Source organism: Poecilia latipinna, unplaced genomic scaffold (genome assembly GCF_001443285.1).
Source record: "Poecilia latipinna isolate Pla-1442-1.1 unplaced genomic scaffold, P_latipinna-1.0 Scaffold879, whole genome shotgun sequence".
Lineage (NCBI taxonomy): Eukaryota > Metazoa > Chordata > Actinopteri > Cyprinodontiformes > Poeciliidae > Poecilia > Poecilia latipinna.
The window spans coordinates 339,291-365,766 of NW_015113495.1; the positions used below are offsets into that span (position 1 = coordinate 339,291).

At 40.3% G+C, this 26,476-nt stretch overlaps 1 protein-coding gene across 2 annotated transcripts; it reads right to left on the bottom strand.

Moving 5' to 3' along the window:
- Positions 1–2,748: 2,748 nt before the first annotated feature.
- On the bottom strand, positions 2,749–22,520 carry synpo (synaptopodin). Of its 2 annotated transcripts, none has more exons than XM_015048388.1 (4): positions 22,420–22,520; positions 16,906–17,921; positions 8,226–10,291; positions 2,749–6,464 (listed from the first exon to the last, which is right to left on the bottom strand). In XM_015048388.1, the coding sequence occupies exons 2-4, from the start codon at positions 17,066–17,068 to the stop codon at positions 5,163–5,165; spliced, it is 3,531 nt and encodes a 1,176-aa protein (XP_014903874.1). In that variant the 5' UTR covers positions 17,069–17,921; positions 22,420–22,520; the 3' UTR covers positions 2,749–5,162. The 2 variants fall into 2 exon arrangements, with proteins under 2 accessions (XP_014903874.1, XP_014903876.1); XM_015048390.1 differs by lacking the exon at positions 22,420–22,520 and adding an exon at positions 22,309–22,411.
- Positions 22,521–26,476: the final 3,956 nt, after the last annotated feature.

A 26,476-nucleotide genomic window follows, 5' to 3' on the forward strand; every position in this document is an offset into this window, starting at 1 on the left:
TGGCCATCATGTTGGGGTGGCACATCAAAACAAACTAGACAAAACAGAATTTCAATAGTTTTGTAATGCTCTCCTCATTATTAAATTTATCGAGTGTCATTCTACAAAAAGTGCTTTGAATTAAATAAATTCATTGAAACATCCACCCTCCTATCTAAAATTCTAGTGAATTAATGATAAATCTTATGCTTAATATACATTTATTCCCAAAATTATTCATACGCCAGGCAGACTTTATATTTTCAACTGTTTCCATTAGGCTAAATACTTTATTTCCAATGGAAAATGACACAGACAACTTGTAAAACGGTAAGACAACGTAAAAAGGTATCAGTTTTGAAAATGATATGGTTTTATTTAAATGCTAAGAGAGGAATGGAATGAGAATTTTTTTTATCCCTCTCTACAAATCAATGGGAAAATAATATCTTCCTAAAAGTCTTTAAGGTTGGAAGGTCCCCCTTTCATCACTAATCTTTAGCTTTCTTACCAAGGAATTAAAGTTGGGACTTTAATGTATTTTGTTGTGACATTCTTTTGACACGTTTGGGATTATTTTTCTGCACATACTAACAATATTTGAATTTAACATTTATACTTGTATCTATTGATTCTCCTCTTCACATTTGTCATAACAGGACATGAACACATGTAAAAAATATATATAATAAAAGCAAATGTGCATGTGCACAATTAACAATTACCTGCCAAGGTACTGCCAGTAAGTCAGATTCACACTCTGTTTTGAACAATCTGGAAAACTATCCAGTTTAATTTTAGCATATGATGTGGAAAATTTTGCATTTCTGAAAAAATGCAAAAATGTTTAGACAGAGTTTTGATAGTAACATGTCAGTATATTAAGATTTGAAATACAGTATAATCTCATTTGAGAAAAAGTACCATATATAACTTTTGGTTTGTTTATTTAGTTAATTTCTTACTTATTGCCTTTTTTATAATCTGCTTTTGCAGCTTTCGTTTTGGTTTACCATACTGTAAAAAATACAAACTGTAACTATTTTAAAAAACAACAACAAAACAATTAGCTTGCATGACAAAAAAAAAAAAAAAAAAAGTTGAAAGTTGCAAAAAAAATCTAGATTTTTTTTTTAATTTGTGGAAAATTTGTACATTTTGTAATGAGAAATGCTCAGATATTTGAATAAACACAAATATTGGTTTGACCAGATTTTTTTTACTCCAGCAACAAAGAGAATATGACGCTCTAAAAAATTAGACTTATTTAAGTATATTTTCTCATATCCCTAATGTCTAATGGCCACACTTTAAAATGACACTTTGTTAGAAAGGAAGTAGATAATGTTGAATATTAAAGCTCGTGAAATGCTCAGAGTAGTGTAGACAAATTTGAACTTCAGTCTGAAGTCCTACAGATGGCAGTCTTTGAATCTGGTTTAAGTTTTCTTTTCAACTCTGGATTCTGGTGTTGGGGACATGCCACTCCCCAAATCGTTTGCTACAAACATGGTGAATTGACAGTGAACTCAGCTCTAAGCTATAAAGCCAAAGAAATGAGTCTTTACACTCTCATGAGGTGGGCCATTATTGATTTTTTGGCTTTATTTAATGAAAAAAAGTTCATGTAGCTTACTTCAGTTATCAGATTTATGTGGAAATAAAATAGAAAGGGATTTTCAAATCATAGACACTGCAGTATTTGTAAAATGTCCTAACATATTACACCATTATTTCATAACACTGTTATCATTTATGCTAGGTTATTCCATGCTTTTGATGAGAATCCACTTGGGAGCTGGAATCTGACCGTGGTCTTGAGTAGTTATATAAATATATACACAATTTTTCAAAACATAATACACTGTTTGATTTCTTTTCAGGATGGTTTTAATAGTTTTACATTAGAAAAGTGAAATAAGCTCTAGAGTCTTCAAATTAATTTTAAATATTGTATAATTTGTAATTAAAACTAAGCATAAATGGTTGGAAAATAACAATTCTACTGCCTACAGGGCAACCCGTGACGCAATGACTTACAAATTCTCTAATATATTTTATGATGTTTGCAGGTAAATCATTTCAGTCAGTTTGAGGTGTGGACTGACTGAAAGGACTACAACACCTTTAATCATTGTTTTTTTTATCTTTCTATTCTGTTTTAATAATTATTCTTAATCTTATGGTCATTTATTAAGCAGAGTAGTTAGTTAACTCTGTGCCTGCAAGATGCCATAATCCTGAAACTTGAAAATAAACCCAAATTGTTAAACTCCATTACTGTGCCTGACAGATACTAGGAAGTATTTTCACACAGTTCTGGGTTTTCTCAGAATATGAAGCTGTGTGTTGTGGAAGCAAATCTCCACTTTGGCATCAGTCCAAATAACTCCACTAATATTGCAAGCTTGAGCTACGCTTGTACAAAGAAGAGGCATCATATTTTGGTAAGCTTTTAAGATAATCATATGTTTAATGTACTATTTTCTTTTCACCTGCATAGTTGCAAAGCTTCTTTAGCTTTTATTACATTTATTGATAGAGCAGGTAAAGTTCACTGCTGTTATCTTTCTTTTATAACGTAATAATCTGACTAAGAAGCCATTGCTGCTAAGAACATAATGTTCTCACCCCAATGATTAAACACATCTTTAAACTCCTACTTACCCTCTTATTTCTTATGAGTGGATGTTCTCAGGTACTACTACTGTGCTGTGAATCATGGTGTGCAAAGTCATGTGTCAATGCATTTAAAGGAAATGAAACAAATTGCACGTTTTCAACAGACGTTTTATTGTGCATCAGTTTATTAATTGTGTTATGATATAAAACGAGTTGAATTAAAGAAACGCAGTGACACAGTCAGGTAGCCATACAACCTATAAGCAAACTTAAACAGGTCATGGTGTGTTTTCTTGGTATCTGTTCGAGGATGTGTGCAGGCTGCCCAGAGGTGACCTCGGCTGAAATCTATCCTTGACAGTGATAGGCTCAATCCTGCTGAAGGAGCAAGGACACCAAGGAGCAGAAGTTGCTGTCACTCAAAAGATACACAGAGTAAATATTTAGCAATGTGCTGATGCTTTCAGCCTGTGAGTCAGCGAACGAAAAAGCAATCTGTTGTTCTGTTGCAGGACCAGACAAGGTGGACAGGGTTACACTTCCTGAAGCAGAAACATAACTCTGGGAGCATTTACATTTGCAACTAATCGCCAGCTTCACCCTAACATGCAGCATTGTCCAGGACTGGTTGAAGTTCTATAGTAAGACATTTATTTGCCTTTTGTTTTAGCAACTCAAGCTTTTAATGACAATTTTGCCTGTACAATGAAATGATCACAAGTGCATTCAAGTATAAAAAGAAACTTTACAAGTTACTAAAAATGTACATGAGGCTATCATATGCGGCTGAAATATAATTCATCCTTTCCCTTCTCGCTCGCAACTCAACTCGGTTTCAAACGTGCTTCTGTCCTTTTCGCCATGGATTTTAATCATGTTTCTCCGTCTCCACTTGTCTGACATACACTTTTGCCTCTAAACCTTTTTCAAACAGACTCAAATATTTTAATCCGTTCCACATCAAAGATCCTACTAATATGGACTAAAGAGCAATAAGTACTGGTGATAGCAAAGGAAACATGAAGAAAATATTCTGAGAAAGTTTTTAAAGCGTTTCACCATACTCGATTAGACTTTACTTCCACGTCTTTTCTTTTCAATACACTCCACTTTTCTGTGCTTCCTTCTAAGAAGCAGACATTCACTTATTTCAGTATTTCATAAAACGTATGTACATGTCAGCTGGTTATCGCACTGTATAAATTGTCCATTGGATTTCATGTAAAGTTTGAGTGTAGTTTAGTCAAGAATGACAATGTGGACATTATGAAAGAAAGTTTTAGAAACTTAGAGTAACTTGTTAAACAAGTCGTTGGCCTTCATAGAGCTCACCTTTTGTCACACTACAATCATAAACATTAATGTGTAAAGAGAATTAAATCGTTATGCTTTCATGGATGGGCCTATGTGTTTCAGAAGATTAATCCTGCACATTAACCTAAGCAAATCCTCCGTAGGGATGATTTTACTCAGCGGAAATGGAATTTTGTCTTAGTTCCTATGAAGATGCATGAAGCTAAATATGGGCCGTACAAGAAGAAAACCATTTAGAGGCTACAAAAGACTTCAGACTAGGGAAATTCACCTGGCAGCAGGACATCAATAAACACAACCAGAGCTACAATAGAATGGTTTAGATCTAAAGATGTTCATAGTAATTATGGCTCAGTCAAAGTCCAGATCCAAAGTCAACTGAGAAAATGTGACTGAAAATTTGAAGCTCTAAATACAACTTAACTGAGCTTGAGCCTTTTTGCAAAGAAGAAGAACCAATGTTTATCGGCGCCAGACAGAAACGCTCTCCAAAAGTCCATGCAAATATAGTTGCAGTAAAATGTGATTCTAGAAAGTCACACGGGGTCCTAAATATAAATGCACATTTTGTTTTTTGTTTTTAGTTCCTGTTTCAATTTGAAAACCACCATGAACCATTTAAAGTTCTAAAATTACACTAAAACACATTAGGGTTTGTGATTGAAGCATGGTAAAAAATGAAAATGATGAAGAGACCTGAAGATAACGCGCAGTACAGAAGAAATGAAATGCAACTGTAAAATGTGATCATTGCATGCAGTGTACTATTACAAAACATCAATAATGCTTTAACTAAAGCAGCGAAATGCCCACTAAGCTAAATGTTATTACTAATTTGATGTGCCTGTTTAATACCTGAAGTCTCTTCTTGCTATGCCTTTTCTCAGACCAGTCAGTATAATTAATGTAGTAATGACTGTGCAGGTGTGTTTGTTTTAAAAGTATAGTAGAGGCTATTTAAAACCTTTACTTATTTTTTGAGCACTTTTTGGTATGTCAGAAGCGTACAAGCCACAGCAACTGTGTTTCATAAAAAACTTGTTCTTGTCAGTGCATACAAGGAATGTGAGCCCCGTGGAAACCTAAAACTATTTTAATATAACATTTACTATGATTTAGGTCCAACAATTAGCTTCACTGAAATTTAAGGCAACTCAGTCCAAAACTCAAATTATCTTCCAAGGCCAAACAAGGGTCTATGAATGCTGAGATCCTGTTTTAATTGAACATCCAGTAGTTTAACAATCTCACAGGTCAGTGGAGACAGTACTTCTTTTGACCCGCAGGCTGCCGCCCCAACCACGGGGGCAGGTGTTGTAGGAATGTAGGCCAGGCGACCTGAGGCCCGAGTCCTCGGACTCAACAGAGGCATCGGAGTCGGTCAGAGAACGGGTGTTGTAGAGCCTTACGGGCGAGCAGATTCTCTGAGTCGGGGTGACAGGAGGGCTGGTGAAGGTGGGAGACTGTGCACCCAAGGACCTCTGCTGGAAGGGGCTAATTGGTGGTTTTTGCCAGTCGTTTTGAGAGTTTCCCACAGGTGAAATGGGGAGGCCGTGACTGCTCGGTGCTCCAGGGGAGGGGCTGTTTTTACGTTTGGCTGCATTTATAATATTCTTTGCAAGGAGACGGTGATTTGCTTTTGAGTCTAGGTTGTTAACAATCTGGGACGTGCAGCGATTGTCTTTTTGTTGTCGCGGAGGGGAGGCAGCGGCCGTTGTGTGCAGAGGATTAGTGGAATGAAAGGATGAGCTGCTTTGAAACAGTGCAGGTGATTGGGAGCGGGGGCTCCATGGAGGGCAGACAGGAGATGTGGCTGCAAATATTTGCAGCGGTCTGGATGGGGAGACAGAGACAGCGGAGGATTGATTATTCTGGCTTACAGAAGGCGACTGGCATCTTGATCCCCAAGGAGGAGTTTGGGAAGGTCTGGATGTAGGACCAGGGGAAAAGGTGGAAGATTGGGTATTCTGACTCACTGCCGGGGATTGGCACCTTGATCCCCAGGGAGGGGAGATTGTAGAAGTGGCGACAGATGTGATGGAGGGCCTGGACACGGAGAAAGCCGAAGCAGTGGAGGTCTTGTTATTATTGCTCACAGATGGGGACTGGCATCTTGAACCCCAAGGAGGAGAAATAGGATAATGGGTTTTAGAGTTTTCAGACGGTTTGGAAAAAGGAATGGAGGCAGAAGTGAAGGACTGGCTGACAGCTGGGGACTGACATCTGGAGCCCCAAGGTGGAGAGCATGGAGAAATGACTGTAGCTGCTTGGGAGGGCCTGGATGCAGAAGTGGAATTAACAGAGGAAAACTGGCTATTCTGACTGGATATAAAAGACTGGGATCTTGCATTACTGGACAAATTGACAGGAGACGTGACAGAACGGATGAATCCACTGGTGGTGGTTGGTGACTGGCTTGTTTGAGAGCTGGAGATCCATGTTCTAGCTGCTTGGTTTGCCGGGCTGTTGAAGCGTCTGGTTAGGCTGGGTGTACTGGTTGCGGTGGGTGTTTCACCAGTAATTTCAACAGGGGATGACTCCTCTAATTCCTGTTGGAACATAGCATATGGTTCTGCTTTAGTACATGTAAAAGACAAAAACATCCATAAAGCAAAATCTTTCAGATTGCAGATTTAAGACTAGCAAATCCTTTTTATGGGAATTTCAAGTTTTTTTTTTTTTTTTTTTTTTTTTTTTTGTGAGATATGATCATTATAGGATGTTCTCTAACTGACCATGGTGACACAACACACAGGTTAAATAATCAGAAAAGTACAAATGTTTTAACAGGTTTAAATTTGTTTTCATTTGGAGCTTCAGTTGCATGCCCACCACCTTTTAGCATTCCCGCCCTGTACAAGTGTTTCTTCAGTAAGCCTACCCATTAGCACAAGTAGGTCTAGTGTTTAGTGTCTCTCTCAGGTTACTGTCATTTGGTCCTCCTGAGGTAGTTACCCTTTGCGGGGATATGAAATTACTCAACTGAAGCAAAGGTTGCAGTTCATCATATGTCCTGCCAATTAAGAACCAGCTATGTATGCTCAGGATGATAATATGTCAGAAGGGTGTTGTGTTGTAATTCAAAGTGCAAGTATCTTCATGTCAATGTCATGGTTATACTCCAAATGTTTGGAGCTTTGCAGTGAGACATAAACTTAAGATGTTTATGTTTAAATTCTTTAAGAGTTTAAAAACTGTTAAGATCAAAATCTGAAATTGAGCACAGATCTTTCTCTGTTAAGTCATCCCTGTATTTGATAGAGACGTACAGTTTTCTGGTAGCTTAGGTGTTCCCAGCTATAGCAACAACAACAAAAAAATGATTTAGCAGAGACATTAAATAATTAAGAGATGCTGGTGGTATCAGGAAATGATAGGAAGAAAAAAACAGAAGGAAGTCATTGCAAAGTCTTAGCATGAAGATTTAATCAGAAGAGAAACATCTCATTTTTGCACAGAACACAATCAGTTATAAGAGACAGTGAGCAGAAACAGAGGGAAAAAACAGTAAATCAATGTGTTTGCAAAGGAGCAGACAGAAACACAGCAGAATGAAGACAGCATTACTGCTTTAAGTTGGAACAGAGTCAAGAAACGGAAAATGATGCAGATATAAAGTAGCACAGAGTCCAAGTGTATATAACATGTGTTTAGGTAAATGAAGCTAGAAAGCTGGGAAATTGCTTGAAGACATGACGACATTAAAAGATTTCTATTGCTGCAACTTTCATGGCTCTGAAAAGCGTTAAGTTACAAATCATAGATCACAAACCAGATGCTAGGCCATCTGTTAGGCGCCTTTGTAAGGCAGAATCCTGATGGTACCCAGTGGAGAACATTTGAGATTGTTTTCATGTTTCAAAACGTTCTTTAAATTGACGTTTAGAGAGCTTAAGTGCAGAGCTGCTTTCAGAATATAAACTTTCATTGATTACATAACAGCACAGTTTAAATTTTCTGAACTTAATCACTGCTGAATGGATTTTGTTTCTCAGAAAAAAATGCAATTATACTCTGTCTTCACAGATCAGTTAGGATGCATTGACTTAGATAATTGTATCATTTGCAGGCCATTTCATCCCTAACTTAAATTTGCGGTATTATTTCATGGTAAATTCAAATATCATAATAATTCCTTCATGCAGCTACAAAAGCTGGTGTTATGAAAAGGCACACAAACAGTCAAGGGTTTAAAGAAAGTGCAGTTAATTTTAGCTTCACTTAAATTATCTTCCGTATTGCAGCCATGTGATCCTTATCTATGAAATATTCAGTCTTATCTAAAAATGATACATGGTCGGTCTCCACACCTGTGGTGTAATTCCTGCCTTCTTGGCAGAAAATGTCGGCTTTGGTGCCTGAACTCCAGACCGAGGGGAGGAAACTCGTTCTGGAGAAAAAGGAGACATCGAAGAAGTGATCCTCGGATGTGGGGAAGCCGGATTTGCTGGGTATTCTGATCCTCTTGGGGAGGTGAGAGGCAACTGAGGTGACATACTGCCATAATAAGATGGTGAGGTGTTAGGTAGAGAAGTCTGTCTAGAAAAACGTTGGCTGCTGAGTTGGTTCTTTGCTTGTGGTGTTCCTCTGGGTAACGTGCTTAATGGGTCCTTGACCGGGTTGAAGACAAAGAGGGAAGAGTTGAGCTGATAGGGACGGTGTCTTGCGAGGTCCATCTCTATCTTGGAGCAGCCATTTTCTAAAGTAGTTGGTGGCTCTGGAACTGGCTCTGGTACTGCAACTTTTGGTTTTGGTTTTTGCGTGACGGCTTGCTGGGCCTTTAGATTTTGCGAAATCTGTGCGCTCACTTCAGAGTTCTTGGCAATGGCTTTGACCCTTCCTGGCATGTTCGATGGGTAAACCCAGGATGGTGGTAAAGACATTGTGGGGGAGGGAGACCTAATTTGTCCTGGATTCTGATTCTCAACAACATATTTCTCCATCCTTGATTGACGCTTGGCAAACAATTCAGCCCCCTTGCCTGACACATTCGTGAGGCTCTGCTCTGGACGGTGGTCCAGCCTCGGTCTGGTCTTTGAGCTTTTGAGACAGGATGCCCACTCTGGGGCTCTTGCTCCCTCTGTCTTTACCTCTGCTTTGGCAAGGAAGTTGGAAGCTTCTGCTCCCAAAGCCAGTAACTCCTCTTCAGGTGCTGGTTCAGGGACAGATCTGTGTCCATGTTTCTTTCTTTCATCCGCTCCTTGCACCAGAGAGAGGAGCTCAGGGTTTGGAGCAATCACTGGCTTCTCTTTAAATGTAAACATTGACTTCTTGTTTGCCCTTCTGGCTGCGCCTTCTTCTAGTATTCCTGTTTTGATTGGTGTTATCAGCTTCCTTTCTCCAGTGGACTGTGGAACAAAGGTGGAAGGCTTGGGAGCTGTCAGAGGGCCACAGTGGGGTGCAGGTGGGTGCTGGGAAACAGGAAAGTTGGATGGCGAAGGGCATGGAGGGGACATGGGAGGAGACATTGGAAGTGGACTAGTGTAGAAAGACTGTGGGGGTCGGTTTGTGAAGGCCGGCAGAGGAGGTGTTGGATATGATGGTGGTGGAGGAGGAGGAGAGAACGTAACAGGTTGAGTGGAAGAAGGGAGAGGAGGAGTGGCATAAGATGGGGGAGGTGGGATGTCTACAGCAGGATTGACTGAATCTGGAGAGAGCACAGTTGGTGGTGAGAAGAAAGGTCGAGCCGTTCTGTTGAGGAAGGCAGGTGTCTGCTTGGAGGGTGAGACTAAGGAAATCCTCTCTGAACCAGAGGTGCTGTGACAGCCATTAAGAAGCTTTTCAGAGGGAACAACTGCCGGGTGGCCCTCACTTGTTTCTGTCTTCCTTTCGACATGTGCCATCACAGCTGGATGAGAGTCATTACTTCCCAGAGGAGTTTTGTGCCTAGCATCGTCCTCTAGACCCTCGTGAATTTTATCCTTTATGTCGTCCTCTTCTTCCGGCTCTTCTTTGACAGGGAGGAAGTGTCTTTCCTGGATATCATAGTTCTCCGTGTCTTCATCTTTGATGAAATTCTTATTTTCTTCTTCCATTATGCCACCAGTTGAAGGGCTGCTTGCAGCTGGCAAAAAGTGTGACTTATTATTATTTAAGTTCAGGTCTGCGTCCTTGTCCTCACAGCTCCTCTCTGCCCAGGTTTGCTTGTTGGACAAGGAATCGCTTTTCACATTCTCAGTTTTGTCCACCTCTGACCCTTGTCCGCAGCTTTCGAGCGTGAAGGCGTTCACTCTCTGCCTGCGCCGATTAAAAAGCTGCACACCCCTGGAGCTGGAGCCGGAGTTGGAGGGGATGGTGAGCTGAGCAGCAATGATGTGACTCTTCAGCCGTGCCTCCTTCAGCTCTTTCTCCGATAAACTGGCACTCCTGCTCAGATCTAATGAAACACAGAAAACAGGAAAAATGATATAGCTGTTTAGCCCCCATTCATTACAAAACACCACTAAACTTAGCTGAACTCGGCAAATGAAAAGACTCAAAACTAGTGCACACATAATTAGTTCTGATTCCATTTTTTTTGTTTACATTTCCTTTTGGATCCATTATTATGTTTTAATCTTAAGAGTTTTGGCACTACAATACTGTGTTAGTATGTCATGGTTCTCAAACGATGGGACTGGTGCCATTGCTAATATATGGGCTGTCTTTTAGGTTCACTCTAAAGAAATCAGAACAAAAAAATGCAAGCTATTTTTTTCTTCTCAATAGAAAAATGCAGTGAAGGCTTATTTGAGAGCTCCCCAGGAACAAGTGCTGGTGGCAAATTTATGTTGAATTCGGTTTAACAAATTGCAACTTGGATCTTGGCATCACATCAAGCCCAACTTAACTGTGTCCATTTACTGCTTCCAAAACAAGCAAGATTTTCTTATGGACCTTCTTTGTGACTAGCATAACTGTTTTTAGCAAAAGAAGCCAATAATACAAGCATTTTATGCTTTCAAATATTGCATGCATGTTTACTGAAGACGTTTCACTGTGCTGTGTGTGCGAACATTTCATAATACACAAAAAGTCCAGTGCGCAGTTAATTGTTTAGTTTTAGATTTTTTGTTTTATCAGAGACATATTGGATTTTATGCATAACCAGTGTTTATGTAGTTTGCAGCTGAAAATTCATACACAGGATCTTTCTGTTAGTTCTTTAAAGTTGAAACTTTGACATTTCTGAGCAAAGATGTAATTGCAAGCTGAAACTGCCTTCATTAACTTAATCCTATAGTTGGGATCGCCAATCAACAAGCATATGATCCCAAGATATTTTGCATTGATTGGCTAAGTAATAATAAAAGCAAAGCATATTTATGATGGTGTAAGTACAAGAAAATGTTCAAATACACGATTTAGAAACAGCAGAAGTCAGTATGGGTGTACTTAGAAACTTTTATTTAAAAAAAAAAGACCCACTGCTATACAGAGATAACTCCCCAAGGATAACAACAAAAAATGTTAAAAAGGTTTTAATATTCAAACAACAACAAAAACATTCAACATGTGGAATGCTTTTTATGAGTCTAGGTTTTAATATTCTCTTTAAAACCCACAATTCTTTTTTCGCCACATGGTTTAGATTGTTGTTTGGTTTGCTTTTGATTCTAACTGATGGGGCGAGAAAAATAGGGCTTTGTGGACATTTGACTCAGCAGTCTGCAGCTCTAGACAGTGAGCTAATAGACGAAGGCTGAGACACATATGAAACAAAAATGTTAATGAAGAGGCACAGCTTGTTGAGTAATAAAGTTATGGAAAAAGAAAAAAGTAGGTAGGGCAGCTGTTTGCTGCTGCAGCAAAAGTAGAGTCTGACAACCTTTTCCCCTGCAAGTTCAACAGTTTTGATCCAAATTGCCTCTGTTGAAACATAAACTGTGTTGTTTGAGCTTAAAAGCTTTATTTTCTAGGCAGTGGAACCATTTCCTCTGCCATCTGCAGTCGTCCCTCCCTGAGCATTCCTCCACGACTGAGAAAACTCCCCGCCTGCGCTTCCAGCATGCCTTTGGTTTCTCTCTGTAGCTAATTTGTGCAATACTGGAGCTCAAACCCTTAATAGACCACTTTTACAATCTACAGCTACCAAAAATGATTTTCTGAGACTGCTGTCTATAAACTCGCTATACAATCAAGAGTTTAAACATAGTAACTACATCAAAGAAGTAATAAAAACTTGATCCAGGCTTTTTTTTTTTTTTTTTTGCCTTTTTATATAACAAATTGCACTCCAGGAAAAAGAAACTCTTTAGTGAGCACAGTAATGAATGGGTTGTCATGGAGATACATCTGGAGAATCATTCAACTATGTCATAATAATCTGAGCGGTGGAGAATATTTAAAGTTTTTCTCGGGACTTTTCTCAGACAAAAAGTCTTATAGATCCCGACAACTACAATATTTGACGTAATCTAGCGCCAGCCGCAATAATTAGGTGTAAATCAATCCTTTGTAAATCTGCTACGATGATTAGACTCTACATGTGGCTTTTTCTGGCATGTAAAATAACACCTTATCACATTGTGTCCGCAAAAAAAGAAATATCATGCAAATACACGTTACTTTCTTTCTTTCTGTCTGCTCTCACTGGTTGGTTTAACTCTCCCAGTTTGCAGTTATAAATGTCTAATGCAGCTTTATTACTGTATACATTTTCATGGGTGTTCTTGATTTTTTTTTTTTTTTTTAAATGCACCATGAGTTGAAGCTGCGTATTTCTGGGCAGAAATCTAAAGCAATTATTCAGATTAAAACGGTCAGCCTACACCAATACATATATACCAGAGCAACGTTATCAAGCAACGTGCAGGTGCCAAGCCCATTTGGACCAAATGTAATTGATGCAACTGAATCCTACTGATTTTTTATTTTCTTATAGTTAAATTCCTCTTTTCTACATGTCTATAAACAAACATTAACTAAGAGAAAATACAAAGGTAAGTTTAAGCAATATAGGTCACACAATTACCCAAAATGTGCAAGACACCCTGCAGAATTCAGTCAATGACATGAAAAACCATTCTGTAAAGTTTGCAGACAGAGCAGCACATTCAACACATAGCCTCTGACAAGTTACCTTTCCTCACCAATCCGACACAACTGCTCCTCTGTTAGGATTCAAACCACGGCACATCCTCACAAGTTCCCTGAGAGTTTGCCGTTCTGTTCTACATCTGATCCACATCAGCGCCTAACCCCTCTTACCTTTTTCATGTCAAATCTCAGACCTCCGCTGTCATGTAGTACTTCCACAAGAGTTTACAATTATAACTGCGTCTGGTGGCTTGACACCCCTCGCCCCCACCTCACTTTTCTTTTTCTTTTTTTTTCTTTTTTTTTCTGGAGCAAGACTCAAGATCGGATTTCTTTTTCTCTGCAGTCCAGCAGGACGCAGACAGGCAGGGAGGCAGAGGGAGAGAGGGCAGGGAAGGGAAGGGAAGAGAAGGAGGGAGGGCTTGTAGCTGGAGGCTACACCGTCTGTCACTCTACCTCCACTTTGGTTTCATTTTTTTTTCCAAATGTGTAGCACTTACTCACGTATGCTTTTCACTAAATAATAAAAGCGGAGACACCTGTGAGAGTGAAGCCCAACGCTTCTGTTGGGAGAGTGTTTATGTTTCGGCAGCAGCTTTCTACCGAGAGATTCGTCTTTGTTTTGACAGCTTTGGAGAAGTGTCCTGTCAATGGTAAGTATTGAGCAGCTTATCTCTGAAATGTCCTGTGATGGCTGGGGAGCCTCTGACCCTTTGTTGCAATCTTTGAAGTGCAACCCAGAGATGCCTCAGCTTATGTTTACATGGATTAGACCAGTGAGCCTCCACAGCTACAGCACCTGACCCCTGCTGCCCTCCACATCAGTCGGGATATGCCATGTGTGTTCACTGAGCATTCCCTCGGACCAAGTGTCTGCCCTCTTTGAACTGCAGCAGCCCTGAGCTCCAACCTGCAAAAGCAGGACTGGAATTTCCTGTCTTGATATAAGGAGCCCTGCATCGTATTGCCCTCCCCTCATGTCTCCCTCACCTCCACTCCTGAACATTTTCTATCTCTTCTCCATTTCCCGCTGCCCCTGCGAGGGGTGGAGCACACAAGAAGAATTCCCCTTACAGCAGCAGAATTTGAATCGAGGGGGCCAACCCCACATTTGTGTATCAAAGGTCAGATTACCCTGTCGGATGTTATCTTTTTTTCTGGTTGACGGCCTGGAGGGGAGTGGGATGACAGCCCAGGAGCCCGTGGGCGATATGTGAAATGGTATGGAAAGACGGGGGATTAACAGACGGGCCGTGTATCCCACCAGACTGACCGAGACCTAAACTCTCAGTGGTTTTCATGTGGAGCCATGTAAAAAGCACTTGTACCCTTTGAAATGTTTTACATTTTTTTTAATACAAACTGCATTTCACTGGGGTTTTGCCCAGTAGACCAACACGACATAGCCAATAAGTGTAAAGTGGAAAGAAAATGTCACATCCTTTCTGAGACATTTTTGAAACAGAACTCAGTTTTTTTTTTTTTTTTTCCTCTGACCACATGCGGCCATCTTTGGTGTATGTTTCTATCGTCTTTTTTCACATCAACAGTGTTTGTTCATTCTTGATTGCAAAGTAGCGATATCTGTGATGATTTGCTTTCAAGTCTTGCCACAGATTCTAAATTGTAGATTTTTACGTTGACTGGTCTAGTTAAACAACTGAATATGCTTTGATCCAAACTATCCATTGAAGCTATTGTTGCATTTTTAGTCATTGTCCTGGAAGAAGTTGAGTCTCCATGTCGCTCTCATTTCGTTTGTTGCTTCAAACTGGTTGACTCAATTTATTGTTGCGTCGACTCCCATCAGCCTCCCTGAAGAAAAGCCTCCACGCAGTATAATGCTGACACCACTATGGGCCACCCTACTTTGTTCAAAGTGATGTTTAGTGTTTCTCCATATGTAGCATTTTTGCCCTTTTGGGCTCACAGTTAAATCTAAGTTTTTTTTTTTTTTTTCTGACCAGAGTTCCTCCTTAGACATACACGCTGTGTTCCCTGCATGTCTGGCGTCAAATTTTAAATAGTTCACGTTAAAGTTTTCTCTCAACAAAGACCTCTTGTTCTGTGCAGCGAATGACTGGTAGTTATTAGTCTCCTATCTGAGCTGAAAATCAGACCCTAAAAAAAAATCACATATGTACTGTGTTAAAATTATAAAACTTTAACTTTATGAGGGCCATTAATCATAGCTACTTGACATGTTAATCAAAGCTGGACCACCATTCCTTGACATATGTCTTTCTGTTAAAACCATTCAAGGCCACAGCTCAGTCAATAGGGTCATAACTCATAAGCCTTGATTCAATTTTGGCATAACATGTGGTGATTCATGCAATTCAAATTAGACATGGCAAGCATTAAATTCTGTTTTTGAAAGATAAATTTAAAAAAAGGATAATTTTTCAACATTACAACTTTCAAAAGTTCGAGTAGAAGCTCTAAACTCTTTTTCTAGTTGTATTTACCTGAGGTGGGCGCACATTGTGTGTTACAGTGACTGGGTTACTGAAATGAGAACATAACTAAGGCAAAATACTACAAAATATCTAATCTCCAAGTTAAAATTAAACATGGAAGATTTTTCCCGACATGCATAATGTCTTTCACGTTGGCCAAAAAGTTCAATTTTGGTTTCAGAATTGCCCCTATTTCCATGTGTTTGTTGTGTCCATGACTTGTGGCATATCCACTAGGATTTTCTTTAAACGGTAGCTTTCTTTTTGTCATTCTTGCCAGATTTGTGGCATCCATGTGGCTATTAAACAATTATTTGCCTTCTTCACAGTTCATTCAGAGGCATCAAGGAACATGGGCAACTTCTCTGGGCTTTTTTTTTTGTCCAGCTTATTAGTTTAGGTGGATTGCCAGGGAATGTTTTATCTCACTTTTTCTGTTTTCAGATGATTGATATGAATAGTGCTTCCTCTGAAGTCCAACAAAAAGGATATGTTTGTTATCATGACCTACCCCCATTTTAAAGTTCTCCACAACGACCTGTGATCCTTGGTCTTCGTGATGTTTGCTCACAAAACTTCACAGAAAGCTGATTTATACTGCGAGTCAATCAGACAGATGTTTGCTCTACTTAATAACTGGGCAACCACCTAGATTTTATCTAAGGGGATAAATACTTTTGCAAGCCTTTGTCAGATAAATGAAATACTAACATCAGGGGACAAATTCTGTTTCCCTTTTCCTTATTTTTACTTTCAACTTCATGTTTCTGCAGCATTAACTCTTTAAGAAGCTGAGTTTTTATCAGCTTCTTTGTGCAGTTCTCAGTGACCTGTGAAAGCTAATTGCTAGGTAAGGAGTGATTGGAAGGGTGTTGGTGGCACACAGCTTTTTACATCTAGATAAGACAGTTTTTGTCTGTGACATTTCCATTATAATACACAATGACCAATTACTCAGCCTGAATAGTGTGTCTGAAAACATTGCCGCTGCCCACAGGAAGTTATTTTTGTTGATATGTTGCTGTGTTTTCCACAGACTGAGTGATTTGTCACAGTGTGGCAACTTTTGACTTTTTTTTTTTTTGTTCTTGTTTGTTTGTTGGAAGAGGTAGAAGGAGACAAATGTGAATGTACAGCTCCAAGTGGCTTTTCCCACAATGCTTATCCCACGATTGTCAGCTTCTGAGATGAATATTAAGACGTGTTTATGATTGTCTTTCCAATTCTGCTTTCCCAGGAGCAGATGTTTCATGCAGCTTTTCTCTGTGTCAGGTTGCATTGACAAGTCTGGACTTTTTTTTTCTCTCTCTCTCTCTCTCTTCAAAAGTTGGCAGTCTCAATCTTTTTAAGCAAGATTTATTCTCAGGTCAGTCCACACTAGCACATTAAAGCACCAGACAAATCTCTGGGAACACCACAGCTATATATATTTTTGTGTTGAAAGCTTTTGCTTTTACTTTTTTCTTTCGCATCCAAATAAGTCCATAAAATGCCAAAGAAAACAAAGACTTACTTGTTTTGCGGCTGATGCGCTGTGTGCTAAATCCCGTCTTCTCCCAGGATGCGTTGTGGTCGGTCTCAGTGGGCTGCATTTCTTGCTTTGACTCGATAGGTTTTCTCAATCCTCCTGGACTCCAGCTCACCCCTCTCCTGATAGATGTATGGCCTTTCTCCATCGCTATCCTGAATCAGATCCCTACGCCTGTATCCTTTCTTCAACAACAGCGTTTAATCACCTAAAAACTGAGAATGTGAGGCACTTCAGCACTCCAGGTTTCTTCTTCCAGGCATGACTCCTGCAGCAGACGTGTTCCTTCCCCGAGCAGTCAGCTGAAATTTGGCGTAAAGAGTTTACTCTTACTTTGTTCCTTCATGAAGTGTTTATCTCAGTCTAATTGGACCTCCCAGAGGGTCAGCTCCAACGTCCTTTGGAAGAATTCCCGTTAGAGAAACAGCAACAAAAAAATGTGGAGCAGAGGGCAAATGAAACTCCCCAGTTTTTTCCCCCTTCCCAGATTTTTCTCTTTCCTTTCCTCCTCTATTTTGGTCGGCAGAACATGCTTTTTTTGTTTGCGTCTCAGTCTGCAGCCCACAGATTACTTTGCCTTCCAAGAAAGGGATCTGCTCTTTATCTTGAAGATCATAAGTCTACAGTGACGTGAGGGGAAACTATGTATATGGAACTTCCTCCTGTTTAAGGTGCATGCGAGAGAAAAAAAAAAACACTTCACTTTGGAAAGGTCATTCCAGAGGCTGTTTTGTTTTCCGTCTCCCAAAGTATTTAGCGAGAGCTGCTTTGTGCTTGTTTCTCATCCTTTAAAGGCCGACAGTTTATGGGGCAGGAAAGATTAGTTCTGTTTTTCTTGTTTTGGTAAATACCAAACTGCATCAGCAATGTCCTCTTTGGTTAAAAGCTTTGGTTTTGACTCGGAGAGAAAATAAATCCAAACTGCTTTGGGCTTATTGAAACTAGCATTCCTAGTTGATCTCTATCCTTAATTTAGGCAACATCCAGGTTCATTTACTGTCCTGCAAAGAAGGAAAACAGGCCCATTAAAGACAGGTGTAAAAAGCTAAAGAAATAAAAAACAGAGTGCTGCAAATGTGGTCAAATCCCTGTAACTTTCTTTTTACATTGCAACCTTAAAATTTAATGTATTTTATTTGGATTTTACATAATAGATCAATAATGCAGAGGAATGTGTGTAACAATGTGGTGTTTACAATTGTTTATCAGTGAAAGTGTGAAAAATGACTGCACTTCACCCTGAAAGCATTACCACTGCTGTAAAATATGGAGGAGGTGCTGTGAAAATGATTTTTTTTAAGCAGAGAGAAGAAAACTGGTTAGATTTGATAGGAAATGAACAAAGCTATTTACAGTGGTGGATTGTATTAAAAGTGATTTATCATGCTTCCTTAAACAAAGGAGTATATGTCTGTGAGCTCTACAAACATGTTCATTAAATGTTTTTGCAGAAAATAATTTTTTGATTATAACATTTTAGTCTCCGTTTTAGTTCCTTTCAGGATTAGCTGTTTTAGTGCCTCTTATTGCTTTAAATCCAGATAAGCTGATGCTGGCCACACCACACAACGCAACGCTGACGCTCGCACTTGAAAATGGCTGCAAACAGATGCGCAATTATTCCAAAGTACATATTTGAAAAGCAGTAGTGGGGCCTCCTCCACAACAAGCAAGAATGCAGTAAGTGTTTTCTGAATGGCAAGTCAACAACAAAACACTTTTCCAGCAGCTTTTATACTGCGTGGACAACGGCAAACCAGCTGACCAAATGTGCTGGAGCGCCGCTTGGGCTGGGGCTGGGGTTGCTATGAAACGGCGCAGTGACTCAACAAATCTAACAATAACTTATTGTCATAAAACGACTGGGTGTCTTTTTAAGCGCCTGGGTGTTTTTAGAAGCAGCTGAGGCCCGAAATGGATGTACAAAAACATTCAAATTGTGAATTTTGCATACTAGGTCTCTGTTAAAGTTTTCTTAGTTCACGCTAACTTTAATTGTGCTTTGGAGGGTAAATAAAAGTATTATTATTTTTTGTCCTTAAGGTTGAATTGTTTATTTTAAATCCATCTACCTTCTGCAGATGTGTTTATAAACTGCAATTAGCTCTTTAATATCTCCAAAGATGTAAAATCACAATTCATTCAGGCCTGCAGTGAAGCTGTAAAAGTATCATCACTTCTGCCTCAGGGTATGTGATGTGATATGTGCCAGTTTTTAAAACTCCTAACCAGGATAAAATGACTACACAGAGATGATCCTATAAAGCATTTTATCAAGTCAGCAGCATTATGTTCCTCCCCTAAAGTTAATAAAAGCCGCCGGCAGTGATTGTAATGATAAACCGGAGTTTACACTTCCATTTCCTTGATCTGACTTGCCTCTCCTTGGATCTGGTCTGGGCTCCATTTGTTTTTGATAGTGACTCACCGCTATATCACAGAGGAGTCGGAGGCCAGTGCAAACAGCAACGCGCATAATTACGTATTTACTCGCAGACACAGCAACTATCCTGCCTTTCATCTTTTTCAAAGGTGTATGAGCACCTTGGCTTTGTTTCATCCTTAATGTTTTGACACCCAATGAGACTACAGCTGAGTCAAGGCCTGCTCACAGTCATCCCAAACGCAACACGTCCCCACCCCACCCCACCCTGCAAGGGAGCTGAAATCCTCCACACTGCTTCGAACTGGCGCGATCCTGACGAGTGAGCCGAGATGAAGGCTGGCATTGTTTAGACGCCCTGACAATAGCTCTTTGAAACTCCCAGATGTGCGAACCGCATTCGGCTCGCTCCGCATCTCATTTGTTGGCTTTTCAGATGATTCTTCAGTGTCAAGTTTGTGACGCGTTTCCTCAGTGAAAGTCGTCTTTTGTCGAGCCAGAATTCGTGTTTACTGTAATCACAGGGAAGAAAGGTGAGCACATGTTGAGGTCTTGTCCGCTCGCCGCATCACCAGAATGACTAGAATATGTACAGATTGCTATCTTTGATACGGGATGAAAATGTTTATTAACTGTCAGACGAAAAGCAGATGTAGGACGCTCCAAACTGACAGCAGCAGAGATGCACACTTGACTCCATTTAAGGAAACAAAACACTGACATATGGACCACTGAAACCTACATCTGCTGCAAGGCTTTTAATAGTCTCTGCCTGTTTCTCTGCAGGTCTGGGGGGACTAATTTTACTCCAGACTATCTGTTGACATCTAACTCTCTCTAGCTTTCATCTCAACTTTCATACCTGAGCGGCAGGCAGAAGTCGAATCTTACCTATCAGCGCTCTGCTTCCAATTACAGGTACCTTGAAGTTCAAAAAAAAAAAAAAAAACACACAGTGGCTTTCAAATGTTCAAGTCTTGCCTCACATTCTCTATTGCTGTGTCCTTTGACTAGACCATCCTAAAAATAACCTAGTCAGCTGTGTGTTCACTGGCCTTTGAGATGCTGTTTGTTCCCTGATGTTTTCTACAAAAGCTCTTATGTTTTCACAGAACACTGAGTCTTTACTACAAATGCACACCAAATTTTTAAAACTTTTACTTGTAAACAAAGCTGAAAAAGTTTTCTCTTCTGTCCACTTAAAAATAATGAACTATTCGTGCTTATAAATGCCAATAAAATATATCAAATTTGCGAGCAACTGTATGTTTTTCAATGCCCTGCTGGCCTACTTTTGCCAGCAGTGGGTAGCAGCTTTCCTCTGCTACCTACAGCACCACCCTCATGATCACGATCAAGTACGTAGTTAACAGTTTAGTATGCGGGCCACTTCAGCTGTGATCTCAGGGCTCCTGTTTGTCATCAAAACATGATGGATTTATTTGATGACACGAAATACACAGCTCTCTGCAGCATGTGATGACACACAATGGAAACTGCCTTGGCAGCTGCAGAAACTGTAATCACTTATCCCCCACTTTTCTCATATTGTACATTTATTACAGATTCCCATCAGTAGACAACTTGTACTTAGCCACCTCATAGCTCATCTCCTGCATGTCCCCCCCATCCCCCTCAGGCATGGCATCTGTACATCATCAAAGACTGTGGTTGCACATGTGTTAAGGTATGTGAAATGCCTGGATGTCAGGTGAGCTTTCATTCCCAGCCAACTGTAAGACCCTAAAAGTGTAACAGTATAAATTACAGGGGTTACACCGAGGCAGCTCATCACAGCCCTGGCTTTATGTCTTTATGATCGGACACCTCGGGGGCAGAACTCCTGTGTGTCTGTTATTTCTTGCCCTTTGCTTGGATCTTTTACACTTTGGCATGCACAAATCACTCAGCTGTAAATGCTAAAGGGTTTTAGCAGGGCCCTTTGCTCCTTCTCCCTCTTGATGAGACAAAAGAGCCATTCAAGAGCCCTGGAAGCACTGTGAAATGATTTCGGGCAGTGCTCTGAAATGGGCATTCCTGGCTCATAATTCCACAGTTTCAGGAGGCTGTGATGGCAAACGGGCCCCAGCTTGTGCAGCTCGCTGAGTGACACTGGAAAAACATTGCAAAAGCAAAGTCTCTGATGAATTTCTGAAGTGCCTCTTTGTATTTGTCTCCACAGTTCTTGGTATAACTGAGAGTGCGGTGATAAATCACGCCTTGAAAGAGCTTGTAGAGCCGTCTCAAGTTCGTGCGCTAGGTCAACCTGCTCCCATAATCACAGATGGAGAAGTTCAAAGGACGAAAGATAAGTGCTTAAAGGAGGTGTGCATAAATCTGTGCCAGGAAGGAGGAGCTTTCCAAAACGATTTGAGTCAACTTCTGAAACCTGTAAGTCGTTACGGGGGTCAAACATTTCCACGTTTTAGATGAACTTACTGCATATGTTACCAGTGCTACAGGAACCTATCGCAGTCATTTTTCTATTACTATGTTTGTCAAAGCAGGTTTCTATTATTTGAAAGTGATTTAAAACAAAATATGCAAAAGAAGTTTTATAGGTTCATAGATATGTACTGCATATGGCAGAACTAGACCCCCCGTTGCTCCCCTGTAAAGCACCTAATAACCCTCACCTGCGGCGTTAACAGGAAACAATTACAGATATGAACAAGTAAATGCAGTCTCCAGCCAGGTCTCTAATTGGATACACCCACTAAAGTTACACAGTTCAGCTCCAGTCTATAACTTAGCTGCACAGCAGGGTCTACACAGTCAGGACGATAGCTTTGAATATTAGTGCTAATGTAGGCATTCAACCCCCCCTCCTGCCCCCTGCAAGTCTGCAGCCTGCACACGGTGCAAAGCACCAACCACAGATGTTTGTCATCTACTCAGACAAAGACTTTCAAAGTTTCCCTCCTCTTCCTCTCCCCAGCTCACTGCATTCCCCTTAATCACACCCTCCCCTCCCCTTGCCTCTCTGAGCAAAGATCGCATCTTACCCCGTTCAGATAAATAAGCTAGGCAGCAGGTGACTTTAGTCTGCAGCAGTCGCGGTTTCACGGCGACAGATAAAATTCCTGGATTCAGAGCTCTCTGGTCATGCTGCTCACCTGTACTCCGGTGGGTCTGGCAGTGTGAGGCAGCGAGGGGTGTGTGCGCTTCTCTTTTCAGCTCCTGTGACTGCACACACCTCCCCCTTTTACCTCTCTGCTCTCTCTCTCGCTCTGTGTATGTCGCGCTCTCTCTCCCTCACTTGAAGCAGACGAAAGATAGGGGTGGGAGGGGGGTCAGCTGGAACACAGAAGACTCTTTGTCTGGAACTTTTTCATATGGTTTCCTTCAAGCTTGCATACTGAACACATTATGGTATAATATATTTTCATATTCAACAGACGGATGGTTGAGGGGCCAGTGGGGCCCACTCTGTTCTCCCCGTTTCTTCTCCTTTCTTGACCGTATTCCTGCCATGCACGTCGGGCAGAGAGGTCTTTAAAGTTAGAGAAAAGACCAGGTTTCTCTTAAACCCACATGATGCATTGATTCAGCTCTTACATACTTTCAAAGAACTCCAATTACAGAAGATCATGTCCTCTCAAGAAACATCAAGCAAAAAGCCTTTGAAGCTGGCAACTTTAAATTTCTGATCTTTGCATGTGAAGGTAGCTTCACTCACAAGCTGAAGCAAAAACATATTTTGGCCTGTCAGTTATTAATAACTAAATAATATATGTTCAGGCCCCTCTTAGTAAGTTTGACATTTTGATTACTGAGAGTGAAAACTGCACACATAGCTGCACAGTAAGCACAGCAGGTCAGCTCTGCACATCAAAACATCAGTCTGCACCAAAGGAAGCATGCCTCCTGTTTATCACACATGAGCTCCACTGAAAACATGACGAGCTTTTCACATGGAAAGCATCACCGACTCATATTCATTTCATTTTCAATGAGAAGCAGGCAGGAGGTCCTGGATGAATGAGTGAGGTGGCGATACACCCAGTGGGAGAAATCCTAACAGAAACGGGTCTTGCAGATGATTTAATGTTAACTGAGGTAAACATAGCTAAAATAGTGTCAGTACTGAGCTCTGTAGAGTAGGGTAGAGTGGATTGTTAGGATCCCACAACATATCACGTCATGGCAACTTTTGTGCAACATCAGTAATGCATCGTTGGACTGCTTGGTCTGCAATATTATTTGTTTGCTTTAATATTCAAACTATCAGACATTCGTGCTTTCATACCAATAATATTTCCAGCCTTCTGGATGGAGTCTGCCCGCAGTAAATGCCAACAACTGGCTCAGATGCAAACTGAGATATGCAACTTATATCTTTAATGCAATGTTTCACTCTAAAATCCTCATTGCATGATTTTCTGATATCGTGAAGCCCTTTGTAATGTAGTGTTGTACAGTATATGTAGTTTATTACAGTATAATCTGTTGTGCTTATGCATTGAACGGTGTTGTATAGACAAGTGGAATGTAATGGTGCATAATGTAACATAGTATTATGCAGTCAAGAGTAGTTTACAGTAGTGCAATGTAATTTCTGTCGCATCGTGTTAAACTAAGAGAACTAAATCTATTAGTTTAGCTTCCTCATAAGAATTTCTCCCTTATCCTCCAAGCTGAGGTCTGTCTTTCTGCAATCTGTCACAAAACACTAATTATTAATCGATGGTCCGCAAAAGTTCACTTCTTCTATTCGTACGATTTTAAATGGTGTCCCACAGGGCTCAGTTCTTGGACCACTTTTATTTTCTATTTATATAAATAACTTGTGTGAAAATCTGTCAAATGCTTTTTATCATTTCTATGCAGATGATTTAGTGATTTACTGCTATTCTTCATCACTTGTACAGGCAATTCAGTATCTGCAGCTTGCTTTTAACCTAGTTCAAACCCGCTTACAAACTCTGAAATTAGTACTAAATGTGGATAAGACAAAGGCAATGGCTTTTTCAAACTCTAGAAAACTACCAGATATCCCTCTACTGCTTACCACTGCTGTAGGGACACAAATTGAGTTTGTCAGTACCTATAAATATTTGGGCTTCATTTTAGATAAAGAACTTTCCTTTAAAAATCACATAGCAAATTTGCTACGAACACTGAAAATGAAGATTGGGTTTTATTACCGAAATGGTTCTTGTTTTTCGCTTAAAGCTAGAAGTAAATTGGTAGCTGCAACTTTCCTGCCACTCTTGGATTATGGTGATGTTTTATATATGAATGCTTCGACTAAATGCCTTCAGTCATTAAATACTGTTTATCATTGTGCTTTGAGGTTTGTAACTGGTAGCAGACGTTTCATACATCATTGTAAGCTGTATGCAGAAGCTGAATGGCCTCCTTTAAGCGTACGGAGAAACAATCACTTGATGATCCTGATCTATAAATCTCTACTCGGTTTGGCTCCAGCATATTTAAAATCTCTTTTACATACATCTGTTAATACCCATTCTTTACGTTCCAACAACATTTTTCTTTTGCATGTTCCACACTGCCGAACTGAAAAAGGAAAGCAAGCTTTCAGTGTGATGGCTCCTTCAGCCTGGAATCAGCTTCAGTCTGAAATCAAGATGTCAGATTTGATTTCACTGGATTTATTTCGAGCGATACTTAAAAACAGGCAACGAGAATCTTTTAAACAGTGTTACTGTTTTTAAATTGTTTAAATCTGTTTTATAATTGTGTACATGTAGTATTAATCAATTTTGTTTTGTAACCAGGTTGCTGTGTACTGCAGACTTCTGCCCAGGTCCCCCTTGAGACTAGATCTCAATGGGGTTTACCTGGTTAAATAAAATAAAATAAAGGAAAAGCAACTCCACAAAGTGTGCTTTCCCCTTTAAATACTTTTTATCAATCTGTCTGCAGCCTCTCTCTGACCCCATAGATCACACAGCACAGAGTTTGACCTTTTTCAAGGGACGACGGTTTAAGAACCTTTGGATCAAGCCAGACATCAAACTCCGAAGATCCCTCCAGTATGATTGTCAGTAACATCTGGTTCTGTGTAACATGTCTGAGGCTTCAAATGATATAGATTCATAGATTTGTAGTTTGGTTGCATGTCACTGATCTCTGAAAGTCTTCTTAAACAGGAAAGTGAGAACCAGCAGCAGGCAGTAGAATGGGTTAGGGCAGGGAGACTGCATGAGTCAAATGTACATGAACAGCTGTCAGGCATTACGAGTGACATCTTAATCTCCTCTCAGTCATGTATGACAAGATAACTTATATGTACTGAGTTATTCTATCTGTGGTTTTATCCACCATTTTAAAGGACAGGCCACACAAAGTTCACCTAAAGGAAAATATCTACTTCCTAAATCATTTGGGACTGTGGACATCCTTTCCGATTCTGGGCTTTGGGCTAGCTCTGATTTTGTTTTCATGTACCTCCTCTCTTGATGGATGGTCCTCCAAAGCATCTCAGACAATAAATCTGTTAGTGGCTACTTAAAGTACTCCATTGCCACTCCACCTCCTGAGACACTTGCTTCCTCCTGCTACAACTCTCCTCCTCTGTAATCTTTTATCATTTTCTTCTCAAACAGAATTCATTCCTCTTGTCCTTTTTTATTATACTTCCACTTCTGACTTCTTATTCCCCTTCTCACTATCAATCCACACCCTTTTTTTCCAGCAGAACCTCTGGACACCGTCTCTCTCGCCCGTCCTCTTTCATCTTGTTCTTATGTGTGTTAGACCCCATGCAGCCGGGAGAGCCGCCATTAGCTTCTGTGTTTCTTCCCCTTTTTTCCCCCGCTCGAGTCCTTGCCTCTGCTCCTCTGGCGTGACCGTCTGAGGGGCAGCTGCATGTGTGTGGGAGATCAGTGAGCAGAAAGGAAATGTTAGCACACATTCCTTCAGAAGAGGGGCATTCCCTGAAAAAGCAAAGTCTGAATTTTTCTCGCTGATCTGATTTGTATTCCGACTTAAGTTGGACGCAGGTACAAAGAAGCTTTCGGTGATTCGAATCATTCACATGCCCGTCTTTGCTCCCAAAGCAGCTTTCTGGTTTTAGTGGGACACAGCCACGGGCCTGTTCAAAGGACTAGCATAAACACAGAAACAGACACAAAAGAAGCAGCGATAATTCATGTTGCCTGCAAGCGTTTTGATGAGTGATCTCCATCCATTACCATGGAGAGCGGC